Raw genomic sequence first — 14,957 nt, forward strand, 5'->3', positions numbered from 1 at the left:
CCTAGACAAGCTGCCTGTGACATTAGCAAGAAAGATGTATTCAGTGCAAAAGCTTTTATTTTTATTTGTTTTGACTTGGACCATCTGCTGGTGAAATGTTCCTATCACTAAAATCTCTTCCACACAAGGAAACTGACCCAGCATTCTTTGTCAGTGACCAATGTCCTCAAACAGCTTCAAGATTACTACAGGAGGTAGCGTTGGATGCTTTAAGAATTGCTTTCCCCTATGTCTGCTAACACAGCTCCATTTTTAAGCCAGTGCAGGGAGACCATTGCTTTCTGTTGTCAACAATGAATCACTTTCCTATCTTAGAGGGAACTTTAAGAAATACTTCCATTCAGCAGGAATATCTTATTCACAGTCACTCTCCAAATCTTCATTTCTTCTGTTATTGGTAGTGGATTTTGAAGCTCCCTGAGTCATCTCTGGTGAATGTCGTTGCATCCACATACCTTTGTTCTCTCTCTGCCTGTACTAGTGTGTACATACCACAAGACAGTCTAAGAGTTTCTGGGACTTACACAACAAGGGGCAAGCAGGGCAAGATAGAGCTACAGAACTAGGGTTTGTCTCTAGCTTTGCCTGTGACTTCTTGTATAAGGCTATTATACAATTAGATTATTGAAGAGAATGAGTGCATGGAATTAGATATTCAAACATGTATATAGTTTGGGCATGGCTCAACTTTCAGGAGAGCTTAATAACCAGAATTTCATTGACAGCGGCAGAATTTCTGATTGTTCAGCCCATTTAAATTCAGATTGCTTTACACAGATAACAAAGACAAATAAATATGAGTGTTATTATCTAAGTATGAAAACATTCACCATATACTGTTTTTCCCTCAATTGCTAGGAGAAAAAGAAAGCATTATTTTCCCCATGGTTTCATAATGTGCTTATACATCTTGAAGTGATGTGTGATATGTGAACGCAGTATGTCTGTGTGTATGTCATATATATTTTAATATAGGTATATAAACAACTAGCAACTAAAAGAAAAAGAGTCATGATAAAAAAATAAACTTAGTAGCAGATGTATAGTAATCCTAGCTTTAGGCCATACTTTTACCCAAGAAAAAGGCTATTTGCTGATCTTCGTAGGTGGTAGACTCCTACCACAGCATGACTTCTGCTTCATAACTCCCACCAAAAGAAAGGTTTGGATATCAGAGAATCCTAATCCTGTCCAGAGCCTACATTGCCTTACAGGGGATTCCAAAGGAAAAGAGTATACGCACAAAAAATTAATTGAGCTTTCTTTTGCTATTCTCATAAAAGCCTAGGAGGTATGGAAAAGCTTCAGAGACTTTAATGGCAATTCTTATCTTTCAGGCATCGGATCTCCAAATCTAAATTTAGGTAAGTAAAACCCACTTTTGTTTTCTTCCTTTGCGCTGATCTTGTTCCTTACCTTGTGGAATGGATTATTCCTGCATCTGTGGGGGGCAGTCTTGATTCTAGGGCATGCTGCCACACTTGGTAGATTTTAGTCAATCGTCTACTAAATAAGAATATATTTTTTCCAAATTTCATTCTGAAATAAGGCACAGTGACTACTGAGAATATTTCACTCAAAAGTACATATCTGATTGCTACCTCTGCAGCTTGAACCATAAAAAATAAAAGCAGAAGGAAAAAAAGTTCTACCACATAATTACATTGCGCCCATAACATCAACCCTGTCAGCTCAAGGTTCTGTTTCCTACTCTGGGTTCCATTACTCTGTGCTGCTTGACTGTAAATCTTTCAACTGACAAAGTTTGAGTATTCAGGTTATTTGTGAATTGCTCTCTTTTACTGTGAGACATGTGAAGCTTTTCTGGTGATACTTCCTTCTCTGTTGACTTAAAGCTCTTAACAATGTGCATCAATTTGCAGGTGATCATCTGTGGGTTTTCGCTGTAAAAGCTGACCAAATCCATTAACTTGATTGTTGACATCCCAGTCCATTTCTGCCTCTTCTGTAAGAGTCCAGCAGCCTCCTTAACTCTGAATTCAAAGTCAATTTTATAAAAAAGTAAATTAGCTTTCACAGGATCCGAAACAAGGCTTAAAATGTTACTTAAATAAGGGACAATAATGTAAATTCAGGAATCTGCATGTGTACATATTGCCAATATGATCCCTCTGCAGAGTGTTGCATAATTGATCACATTCATACAGTCCATGGGTTTAATTATGCCAAGTGTAAGCACAAGAAAACATTTGTATCACCACATGGTGATGTTCTTTCTCCATTAGTGCAAAATAGACACAAAACTGTGTAAGATTGCTGATGGCTTAAGGACAGTGTAAACACATAAGCGTTGTGACCATTTTGAAAATTGAAAGATCATTTCCTGTTCACAGTCCACTTGCTAAACACGCAGCTCTGATTAAATGCTTGAGCTACCAAGACTAGATGCAAAGTTAATTATAAAGCTAAAACAGCCTGGATTTTATTGCCTGCTAAAATGGTGTTGCAAAATTCTCAGCCGGAGTGCAGTGTGCACATTGCCTGGCTTTATTTTATCTATATGCTGAGCCCTGACCTCAAGTATGGCCACAGTTTATCACTGGGAATTATATGTAAGAAAAGACTAACCAAGAGATTTTCTCTCCCTCTCTGTCCTGTAATGTTTATGTGTGCACCTAAAGACCACAACAGACACCTGTGTATATAATGTATATAATATCTATATAGAACTATTAGTTTTATTATACAGTGGCAAGTGTTGCCTGGAAACTGGTTGCTATGCAAGTTAAATTCTGACGAGTAGGAGGTGTGTAATTAGCTTTAAATATCTTCCGTGGTTAGTAATTACCCTCAGAAATCAGTGACACAAGAGAACGTCTTCTTGGAAGGCAAACTTTAAAAGATCTGTTGATTAACAAATGGTATCCTTAGCTCCAGTCAAGAAGGTAAGGTGCTGAGGTCCCCTAAATCTTTCTGTTCAGAGTTAGCTCTGGGATTACGCTAGTTTCTAATCATTGCCAAATGCTGGATACCTTCCACAGGTATTTTATTTTATCTCACCTCTCCAATTGTACACCTCCCATTGTACGCAGTGGGAATCTTTTCATTGACTATCCCAAGGCTGGGCCAAGTTCCATTTCAGGCCACAGGCATTATACAGAGGCAGAATAATGATTTTTGTGGGAATTGAGCTGAAAGACATCTTAGGATAGCTGTGATAGATGTCTTAATCAGATTAAAATATTGCTTGAAGAGGTTTATTCACCCTTAAATGTTGCAAATTGGTTTAGGACTACCTTTATTCCTAGAGCTAAAGAAACAATAGTCACAGCTGTCGACTCAGATGAGAGTAAGAGCATGTTTCTCAGGGTGAACTTTAAAGTTATTCCCTACCATTTTCAAACAATGAATCAAGACTTAAGTCTCTCTCACAGAGATTTGCAGTAGCCTAAAGATCTCTATCTGAAAAGCACTTTTCCTTTTCTAATTTTTCAAGTCGCTATTGGCGCCGATGGAATCGATTCTGCAGACGAAAGTGCCGTGCTGCTGTCAAGTCCAATGTTTTCTACTGGTTGGTGATCTTCCTTGTGTTTCTCAACACCCTTACTATTGCTTCTGAACACTACAACCAGCCAGACTGGCTCACTGAGGTTCAAGGTGAGGAGAGAGTGATGGTTCTGTTTGTTTTGCTCAGTGTTAAGAAAGAGGGCTGTGGGAGAAGCTGGTGTATTGGGCTACAGAGTGTAAAAAAAACATGCACAGCTGCAAGTAGTCCCCTTTCTGAGGAGGATCTTAAACAACACAACAAAATATCAACCCGCAAAAGGAGAGTTTTCAGGGAAGAAATGAATCCCTCAGTTTTAGCCAAAGTGATGTTCCACTGGGTGTAGGTGAAATCAGGAGCTTATGCTAAATTAATATCTGCAGCCATTGGATTTCTAATTTATGGATGGCTTCTGGTATCTACAACTTTTCCAGGGTCTTTCCTGAAACTGCATTTATGATAAATTCTAACTACCAGGACAGTGGCAAAGAGTGATTTTTTAAATTCTTCATTCTTCAGAATAGTTGAATCCTCACTGGACGTGAGAGCAGCTGAAAGGCTTAATTAAGCCAACAGCAGGTAGCACAGCAGCTCTTCTATTCCCTCTCCCATCTGCAGATGACAAGTGTGATGGGAGATTGAGCACAGGAAGGCATATCCTTGCCACAGAGGTTGTGCAGTTGTATAATACATCACAGCTGTATCTGCATAAGAAGTGCTGTAAGCATCCTTGTAAAACATTTCTGTGGATGACATGCCCACACCTTTTAAGTCTACTCTTTCACCCAAGCTTGGATAAGGTTACTCTTTCAGACTGATCCCAGAAGGGGGTTCTTACAAGCGAGGATCAATAATTAATCTGTGATGATCTTTTGATTAAGTTTCCTTAATCTGTTTCTGTTTGTTTTTCATGAGACACTGCCAATAAGGTGCTGCTAGCTCTTTTCACGGCAGAGATGCTGCTGAAGATGTACAGCCTTGGTCTCCAGGCCTATTTTGTGTCCCTCTTCAACCGCTTTGACTGTTTCATTGTGTGTGGAGGAATCCTGGAAACAATTCTGGTTGAGACGAAGATCATGTCACCACTGGGCATTTCTGTGTTGAGATGTGTTCGGCTATTAAGAATATTTAAAATCACAAGGTACTTTTGTGATTCTTTCACAGTGTATGAGGGCTACACAATGTGTATGATTTCAAATCACTAACATGGTGCTTTTTTCACTTTTTCTACCATTAATTGGGTAGTGGGAGTGCTAGGCAAATGGTCCTCATCTTCCATCAACCAAGGCAGGACTAAACAGATTAGATGTTCCTGATTTGAGTTGGATTGGTCAAAAGTCAGTTATAGGGGACTGAAGACACTTGATACCATGCTGATTAACCAAAATCTGGGAGGATAATGCTGAGTTTGTGCATGAATTTCCATGCAAAAGACCAAATGAAAACAAAGAGCAGATAGACGTTTTCTGGTTTTGTGGGTAACAGAGCCTGAAATACTTCTGTAAGTCAAAACAGTATTTGAATGAGGAGTCCATACTAGCTCCAGGAGACTCAACTGTGGCCTAAGTGTCAACGCAAGCAGCTATAGGCAAAAGGTGTTGCCAGCCTTTTTCCTGTAGAGAAGTTTGGCATGAAGCAGCAGCTCTACAAAGAAGCCAGACTTCCAGACTCTCCTATTTTTGCTTTTCTTTCTGTCTTCTCTCCACAGTGGTGTCCATTAAACAGTTACTTCTTCTTGCAGAAATGCACTTCCAAAACATCAGCTTGATTTGGAAGGAGTTTTTCAACTAGAGGGAGGTGTAGGAGACTTCATCTCCTTTCTTACCCATATTGCAGCTCTGCCTATGTGGTCACTCATAGTAGCACAGGGCCTGCTTTTCCCATTTGAGCGCCAGTTATCATCTTATATAAAGATTGTCTGAGGTGATGAAAGAGTGAATTTTATGCAGGCTCAGCTACAAAAATGTCCATAGAATTGCTGTAAATTCCCCCGAAGGAAATTTCTGACAAATTTGAGATAAAAAACGCAGGGCATGAGAAAAACGTGACCAGAACTGGAAGGCAGTCAAGGTGGCAGAGATGTGAGGCAGAAAAAAAAAAACAACAGACTTGGACTCTCATACTGTACAAAATTTACCCTTAAAACTTCTGAGCCTCAAGTCTCTGGCAGTGTTGATTGTTTTCAGAGTCAAATGGCAGAGACAGAAAATCAGTTTACAGTCTTGAAGAGAGTGGCCAAATCAAGCTTGCACCTACTAAAACAAAAAAGGTAGTCTTATTTAGACATGATCACAGGAGAGAGAAAAATGTTCCAATTGACAAGAATTTCCAGCAGGAGAGACGTCTTTGCCCTTTCAGAAATAGTGAAGATCTCTGGTCCAGGAACTGTTTTTCCTGGATCTTTGAGTCTGAAAGCTATCATCACTGAGTCCCAGGACTGGTTTCTGAGGAAACCAGTAGCTGTTTCAGGCATTGGGTAATCAGATATACCCAGGGCAACATACCAACAGCTATAAAAGCGTAAGCTTCTACATAGCATGCTGGAGAGGTCATTGTTTTTTCTAGGCATTTCTCCACTCCTACACAAAATACATCTAGCTAGCAGAATTCTCTACTAGAAAGGAAAATGTTGAGAGAATATCATTAATACTTGAGGAGGCTTCATCTATTGGAATACTCAGATATTCCTAAAGATTCTGGCAGAGATGTAAGGTACGAACCAGCCAGCAACAGTCTTGTTATACTTACCTCCCTTCTGCATCATATCTGAAATCCATTTTTTCACAGAAAAAATATTACCTTGTGATTTTTTGTGTAAAACACCTTGTGATTTTTACAGGTGTCTATGTGTAAAGAATAATCAGAGCTGAGGAGTAACTCACAATGAACAATATACTAATCAGGTTTTCCCTTCTTTCCTGTTCCTAAAATATTGGCAAGTAGGTTGCACTAGTTTCAGATTTGTACATTTTTTAATTATTTGTCATTTTCTCCATGGTTTTTTTCCTTTGTGGGTGAAGTTCACCCTCATGTGGAAGGCCTTAGCACAAGCCTCCAAAGCTGCACTTCAGGCCCAGTCATGTCAGACTGCAGGAGAGAATATTCTGGCATTAAAGCAAAACTTTTACTTTGTATGTTCTCCAGTAAAATATAATCTTTTCCTTTATTCACTCCGCTCTACACACAGTGATAGTTTAGTGATATTTACATTATCAGTACTGCTGGAAAACACCATCTGTGTAGAATGATAACATAGAAAGATACAATCTTTTAAAGGTAGGAAGAATAGTGATGACGATAGTGTAATGTTTTATGTCAAATGTGTATTCATGAGCGGTGATGTGGACATACAGTGGAGATGGAAATAGTGATAATCAGGAGAATTAAAAAGGCACAAAGCAGGAAAAATTCTCTGGCGAAAATATGTCAGTAGTTAGCCTAACCATTATATATCTGTGTGGATTTTCTGTGATAAACACCACGCACAAACAAATTCTGGATGCTTTAAGATAATATGCTTCTAGGAAAAGCACAAATATAGCTCCCCAATATAAAAGAAACATGTAAAGACACTAGGAGAAATCGTTTAGAAATCACATTTAGAATTTCAAGAGCAAACATTTCTTCCAAGACTATAAATACTCTTCAGAATCATTTTGTCTTGTACATTAGACTTAGTAATTTGGGACTCCACACTGAGAGGCACTGAGGCACTCCTTTGCTGCCCAGATAATCTATCTAGAGGTTTGCTGCCTGCTGGGTGCCCGCATTTGGGTATCAGGAAGAGACTACCAGGTATGATAAGCTGGAGGACTACTATTCACTCCTACTCTTTAAAGCTGGGTCACAGGAGGCTGCAACTAGGAAATTACAAAATGTTAAAAATGACTTTATATCCCCTGGGAAGATGTTGAAGGGATCAGGAGTACAGGTAGTATTCTTCTCAGTCCTCCCAGTTGGAGTCTTGAGAACTGGGCAGAAGGAGTAAAGCAGACAAATTGGATGAATGCCTGTATGGATAGTGTTGCACTAAGGGTTTCAAGTACTGTGATCTTGGATACAACTTCAAGAGACCGGACGTGTGCACATCAAATAGGATTCAACTGATCACGAGGGGCAAGAATATACTGGGCAGCAAGCTGGCTTGAGTGATCACCAGGGCTTTAAACTAGATTTGATGGAGAAATATGATGTACTTCTGAGTGACAGAGAAGAGCCAGGGAATACTGTTACTTCAGGAAGCATCAAGAGAAAACCTTTTATTTGTCCCAGAGGAATTAGGGAGGGCTCCTCCAAAAAGGTAATGCATCCAATAGCCCAACAAAGAATTGATTGGATGGTCAGAGCCAGAAAGTTGTGGCCAGTGGCTCTATGCCCAGGTGGAGGCTGGTCAGGAGTGGTGTCCCCCAGGGGTCAGCCTTGGGACCCATGCTCTTCAACATCTTTGTCAGTGACCCAGATAATGTGATTGAGTGCACCCTCAGCAAGTTTGCTGATGACATCAAGATGAGTGGTGCAGTTGATACTGCAAATTGAAGGGATGCCAAAAGGGACCGGGACAGGCTTGAAAAATGCTCCCACAAGAACCTGATGAGATTCAGCAAGGCCAATTGCAAGTTGTTCCACTTGGGTCAAGACAATCCCATACTTATATACAAACTGGGAGGAGAACTCATTGAGATCAGCCCTGCAGAGAAGATCTTGGGGGTCTTGATGGACAAAAAGCTGGACACAAGCCAGCAGCTTGTTCTTGTATCCTGGAAGGCTGCATCAGAAGGGTGGCCCCACTCTACTCTGCCTTTGTGAGGCCCTGTCTGGAGTGTGGCTTCCAGGCCTAGGGTCCCAAGCACAGCAAAGATGCAGAGCTGTTAAAGTGGGTCTGGGGAAGGACCACAAAAATGATCAGATAGCTGGAGCATCTCTCTTAGAAAAAAACTGAGGGAGTTAGGCTTGTTTAGCTTACAGAAGAGAAGACTCCAGAGTCCAGATGAGGTATCATCGTGGCCTTCCAGTACTTGAGAGGAGTTTATAAACACTAGGGAGACTGACGTTATATATGGTCTGATGGTAATAGGACAAGGGAAAATGGGTTTCAAATAAAAAGAGGGAAGATTTTGATTAGATATTAGGAGGAAATGTTTTACTCAGAAGGTGGTGAGGCCCTGGCACAGGTGCTGAGAGAAGCTGTGGGTGCCCCATCTCTGGAGGCATTCAAGGCCAGGTTGGATGGGGCCCTAGACACCTGAGCTGCTAGGTGGCAGCCCTGCCACAGCACTGGGTTATCCTTAAGGTCCATTCCAACTCAAGACACTCTGTGATTCTATGATTAAACAGGCAGCCAGCATAATCTCTTCTATTCTCCCTAATTTTTATAGCGCTATACAGAATTTTTTTCTTTGCTGAGAGAACACAAATGATTGTCTCTTAAGGCACAGTACTTTATTGCTTTATAAATCCATATATTTATTCCTATATGTTTTGAAGATAAATCAATTTGCTTGCAACAGTTTACTGAAATTTGATATTTCAAACCTAAATTCTACCACTGTATATGTCACTGTTAACTGTAGGGAGGAAAGGCATGGCACCTTTTTTTGTACCTGCTTTCAAAATGGTTTTATATTGGATGAACAGTGTGGGAAGCTTTCCCACAAAGAGGCTTCCAGCTGTCATTACTGTTTTAAGCTCTGCATTTGTGATTGCAAGTATCATAAAGCCATAGTGAAAAGCAATGAAGAGGAGAGAGAAGAGAATAAAAGAAGACATTAAGCTCTAATCCAGTTCTGCATTTGATTTCTATGTGAGGTGTTGAACAAACCGTTTAACATCTCTGCATCTTATTTCTCCCTTTTGAAACAAGGATCATAATCATGTCCTTTTCACTGGAGTTTTGCAGAACCTCTTTCACTGGTTTTGGGGGATGTTAGGAAGCACATTCATTTTCGTATTGGTCAGAGGAAACAGTAGTGGTTTCTTTTTTACCTGCCATTACATAATGACTGGTCCAAATTCTCTGATTTCTTCCAGCAGTGCCTTGACATTTGTTGTAACTGGTGTGTTCTTCTCTTTGTAGTACATTAACCAAAGAGGACAGAATGGTCAGAGAGCCTTTGTTTGGGCTGCTTCTTCTATGGCCAACATAAGGCTCTTTATTTTAATGAGTAACCCAAGAGGTTTTGACAGAGCGTTTGAGTTAGCTCTACAGTTGCCTAATGTGGCCAGTGGTAACCTCAGTTCAGGCTTCCGGGAATCTGAGATAAGACCATTGTTACTTCCATATCCTAGTTGGGTCAGTCATTCCTTAGCCTTTCCTTTTTCTCTTTTCCCTCCACTTCCTTATTGGTTTGTTTACTTTTCTAAAGATGCTGTATTTCTAGCTAGCACTCAAAGCACAGGAAAAAAAAAAAGCACTAAGCTTATCTCCATTAATTGTTCTAAAGTTGATTAGTTACATAGGAAACTGAATCTCAGATATGGAGCTATTTGTAAGAATTGCAGAGCTGATAAAAGTCTGTGCAGCTGTGTTATAAGATAGCAAGACACTTAAGCTTAAAGCAAGTCATTGAGACTGTTCAGATGGGTAACAGCTCTACTGCATGTCTGTTAAGGGCATGTGTGTCCTGACTGACATTGGAGGGCTTGGTGATATTCTAGACCTCACCAGTTTCTGTTTTGAGCATGCTAAATTCAGTCCAGTTTCATCAGAAATTATTTTTCCCTTTTCCTGTGTCACTTTCTCTTCCTCCCACAGTGTGAATGCTGTGAACTGTAAGCATAAACACAAACATAGTGAGCTGTTACATAGCACATTCAATCTAGACATTTGGTGGCACCGAGCCCACAAATTCCATGCCCTTACCTCTGCTCTGTAGTTTTACAATGCTCGTCTCTTTAATTGCACTTAAACTTCTAAGTCACTATGGTTTTCTCTGAAGTGCTGAAGTTGGGATGGGGGAAAAACATCACAGTTCTCTTTGAAGCTCAGTGCTTGGAGATGAACTAGTTGCTGAACTTCAGAGGGCATGGCAGCCTATCTGCAGGTCAGATTGCTAACCCTTGCAAAGTAATTGGTCCACCTGAATATTTGTCTGCCATGGGACAACAAAAGCCTTTGTTTTACCCTGGCATTTGAAAATATTCATTTCAGTAGGATTTTAAGAATCCCTGTCTCTAATGACCACATTGCCTTCAGAAAAGACGGATTTGTATGTAGAATTATCCGACCTCCTCCAAGAAGTGAGAATGCTTAACATGTCTGACATCGTTCTATAATAGAGCTTCCTAGAACTTCAGGGTCTTCTAAGGAGAGAAGGGTTCACTGTTAAAAGCTTTGGGAGAAGGGAGTGGAGGATGTCAACTGTGTTGTGATCTCAGATCATGGTAGGACGCCACAAAAGATGTTGCTAGAAGGAAAACTTAGTGACTTAGAGATCACAAACATTACTGGCTTGCTGGCCTGTGCAGGCCACCCAAGGTTGTTTTCAAAATGAGGTGACTGGAAGATGTCAGCTAATCTTAAATCTAGTCTGAAATATCTATCAAACTCAGAAGTACGTACAGTAGAAGTGTTCATGACATACTAAGCAGTTGGATAAAAATGTTTGAGCACATACTAGGCTGAAGTGAAAGTTGCCTCATTGGCAATGTGGTCAATTCTTCACAAAAAGGTAGCATTTTTCCAACACACGGCTACGCTGCTGGTTGGCAAAGTAAACCGACACGTTAGAGTAGAGCATGCTACTTGCATCACTTTGAATCCTTGAATGAGACCAAAGAAACTAAAAGATTGTGTCTTCTGCATCGTACATCAGTCAGATCTGGGCATAAACCTAAATACTCTGAGATAAGATCTTAGCCACCCTCCCTATCTAATGGTAGCTGCTCAAAAAGCAGGAGTCTCAATTGCCTGGTCATAGGTCATTTGTCCTTTTTTCCATAGCTGATCTAAGTGAACTTCACCACAATCATATCCAATAAATTTCCATCAGTCCCAGAGAACAAAAGAAAAATCTGTTGATTTTGGTTATTGTGATCAGCTGGTGCTTTGTTGTCCTAGGGATCCTGGAAATGTCTTGGCCAGCTGTATTTGGACCCAGCTCTAGGCCCTTCCAATATGTTCTGCAGCCTACCTGAGCAAATATAAAGGGTTTAGTACCCCAAAAAAGCAGTGATAATGAGCAAAGAAAACTGAGGCCATTAGGGGTGTAGATCTGGAGTCTCCCTTTAAGAGTCCATATAAAACAAGTGTTGCAGTATGCGAAGGACCTGGAGTATCTTCCTCATTCTCAGTTCCAGAAGGCTATGCAACCTCTGTCTGTTTGTGAGCCCAAGTGCACATTCACACCATATTTTGGACAAGTTTCTATTTGTATCCAAACTGTTTCCCCATCTGCTCCTGCTACTTATTGCAGGCCGTTCTCTGGAGTGAGGTATTCTGGCATGCCATAACATCTGTGAGTGTTGTAATGAGGTTGGTTAGAATGTAAGTCACTGAAGCGGCAAGAACTAATCACTGTATATTGATATAAGATTTTCGGAGACTTAAATGGAGAGTGCTGCAATAATCTTCTGGGTGTGCGCATCAAGTGGGGGTGGAGGGAATGTACACGTGTGGTAGTAAAATTACTCATTAGCTGCAGTAGGTCTCATTATCTTAGGGAAGTACATCAATGATTCACTGCTTAACAGGGTATTTGGAAATGCCTGCTTATACGCAGGAGGCAGCCAGAACCAATATCCTGTGCAGGCCAAGAGCACCTGTCTTGGAGTGAAGAAATTTTAACTACTTCTGTTTTCTCTCCCAGATATTGGAACTCCCTGAGTAACCTAGTGGCTTCACTCCTGAATTCAGTCCGTTCCATTGCCTCCCTCCTGCTGCTCCTCTTCCTCTTCATCATCATCTTCTCCCTGCTGGGGATGCAGCTTTTTGGGGGCAAGTTTAACTTTGATGAAATGCAGACCAGGAGGAGTACATTTGACAACTTCCCCCAGTCTCTCCTCACTGTGTTTCAGGTAAGAGCATGAGCAGGTCCAGATGGGACCGAGATATTGTGCTTTAAATGGGGAGAGACAGACAGTAGTTCCTGCATTCTTCAGCCTGGTAGTCTCTGAGGCTGTGTACTATTCTAATAGCTCCAGGAGCAAGGCACCATGCTGCTGGCACAGGGATATTCCCTTCCAAAGTAGGGAAATATCATAAAGCCATCAGGGCTTACCAGAGTAGTACATGGGAATGGCCATTGCCATGTTCCAGGGCCTTGCCTGCGAGCCAGAGCCTGTCCCTGTGGCTGTCCTTTCCCCTTCCACAGTAGTGGGGAACAAATATGTGCTCACTGCACCAGTGGAGAAATTAAATAGCTTTCAAGCTGACTGCAGTTTTGAGACTGATCAGCCAAGAGCATCGGGATCATGATTTCACACACAAGGTGAAGGGATGTATCTGGGAGGGCTGTGCTGAGTGCTGTACTCAGTGCTTTAGTTGTGCAGCTTGTCTGAAACAACAGATGTGGAGGGAAGTGCCAAGGTGAGGTGGGGAGACTTAAACAAAGATGTCTTGGGGAGCCATTCGGGTTCAGCAATCAATTTTCAAGGGGGCATCTCCAGTTTTTTTTAACAGTTCTAGTGCCCTTTTTGCATAATCTCGTTTTGTTTTTAATTTGTTAAATGGATACAGCCAGAGTTTCCAGCCATTTTGGGGAAGGGGTGATCTCTAGGATAGTGAATATCTTTCTGTTAATGGGGTTTTCAAATTCTCTGTGTGGTCTAACACTGTATCCCTTATTGGTGGGAATGTGTCATTTAGATCCTGACTGGGGAGGACTGGAATTCGGTGATGTATGATGGGATCATGGCTTATGGCGGCCCCTCTTTTCCAGGAATGTTGGTCTGTATTTACTTCATCATCCTCTTCATCTGTGGGAACTGTATCCTTTGATGCTACTCTTTTCTCCAAATGGGGCTGAATTTAAAGTCACCCCTTATTACTTTTGCTGTGTCAGAAAGTAATTAATTTTGTATCTTACATCTTCACCTTTTTCCTAGCTTAAGATTTTGGCTTTGCACTATCAAAAGTTAAACAAGTTTATTTAATCTTAGCTAGTGCTAAGCCTTCAGGCATATAAACATTTGTAAGAGCCAGCTACATGCTGTTTCTGCATGCCAGCTTTTATTTAGTACCTTTACATGTTTAGTTTTTTTATTTTTTATTCCCCCTAATTCCCTCATAGGTCTTTCTTTCCTGCCTTCCTTATAAACGAATCGCTTTGTCTACCTGCTGTACTTACTGTGCATTTTTGCTTTAACTGCCATTTCAGCAGCATGTTCCATTTGATTTCATCCAAACTTTATGTGAAATAAAAATATATGTAATATACAATATGCTAGATGCAAACTCTGTAATAGGAGTAACATATGTTTGACACAATTGATTTATGTGAGATCGTATATTAACTCGCATATAAATGAACAGGAACCCTGTTCCATTTCATTTACTGCAATGTGTTTGATCTTCAAACAGAAAATCACGTAGTCTGTTATCTACTATCCTGAGACAGTATTAACTTGAGTTCTCTCGGGCTTCAAGGTGAAGTGAGGGCACGGTACATAAACCAGAGGCACAAAGCACATTGCATGATTAGGCTGTGAGTGTCCTTTCATAGGAATTTGCATTGAACACAGAGCTGTGGTTCAGCACCGTATCTCAGTTTGCTCCAAATTTGTTCATATTTAGTTTTTGTTTCCTTAATAAATAGCCCTCGTGTCAGAGGTGGCATTTCTTTTTATACTAGTTCTTCTATGGAGCTACCTTGTAGTTTCAGCCCAGCTTTTCCAACCTTTCTTCATAATTCAGGTCTCTCAAACCCTGTTATGTGACATTTCGGTTGACCTGCATGCCCTTTCTTCAAAGTGAGATGGTGCAATTCCACTTATCTGAAGGTCGAGGGAGGCTGTCTTCCTGACAGCTTTAAAAAGCTGCGATTTGGATCTCATTGTGAACTGCAGAGGAAAATGTGAGCCAACTCCATGTGCTGGCTGACTTTGTAGTCGTCAGACCTTGAAGCTTTGGGAGAGGAGTGGCTATATTTCCAGACTAAGCCTTGAATGGAGTTTACTGAGAACTGATGGCATAAGACCTACTCTAAAGAAATCTCTGTAAGAATCTGGTGTTCAAATTTATATCACAAGGTCTTAACAATGACTGGCAAGACAAGAAAGCAATTGTCATTACTTACTCTTCAGCACGTGCATGACTAGCTTGTGATGAAGCTTCCACGTGTGGGCTCTCTGCTAGGAGATGGCAATTGCCAACCCAATCCTTTAATACTCAGACTAAATGAATTGCTTTTATTCCCCTCAGAAATGCTAATGGTAGTGCTATCCTTACTATCCTTAAAACCTACAGGGAAAGGCTATAATGAAGTTGTCCAACTCAAGCATGTAGGTCAAAATTGGA

At 40.8% G+C, this 14,957-nt stretch overlaps 1 protein-coding gene across 21 annotated transcripts in view; it reads left to right on the forward strand.

Moving 5' to 3' along the window:
• CACNA1C (calcium voltage-gated channel subunit alpha1 C) overlaps positions 1-14,957 on the forward strand; it is a 467,840-nt gene that overhangs the window by 359,784 nt on the left and 93,099 nt on the right. For all 21 annotated transcript variants that reach the window (XM_090145296.1, XM_090145280.1, XM_090145336.1 and 18 more), the window contains 5 exons: positions 1,338-1,364; positions 3,458-3,618; positions 4,421-4,646; positions 12,310-12,517; positions 13,308-13,428. In XM_090145296.1, the coding sequence (XP_090001422.1) occupies positions 1,338-1,364; positions 3,458-3,618; positions 4,421-4,646; positions 12,310-12,517; positions 13,308-13,428 (743 nt within the window). The remainder of the gene's footprint in view (positions 1-1,337; positions 1,365-3,457; positions 3,619-4,420; positions 4,647-12,309; positions 12,518-13,307; positions 13,429-14,957) is intronic.

This window comes from Phasianus colchicus, chromosome 1 (assembly GCF_987193195.1).
Source record: "Phasianus colchicus chromosome 1, bPhaCol1.hap1.1, whole genome shotgun sequence".
NCBI classification, from domain to species: domain Eukaryota; kingdom Metazoa; phylum Chordata; class Aves; order Galliformes; family Phasianidae; genus Phasianus; species Phasianus colchicus.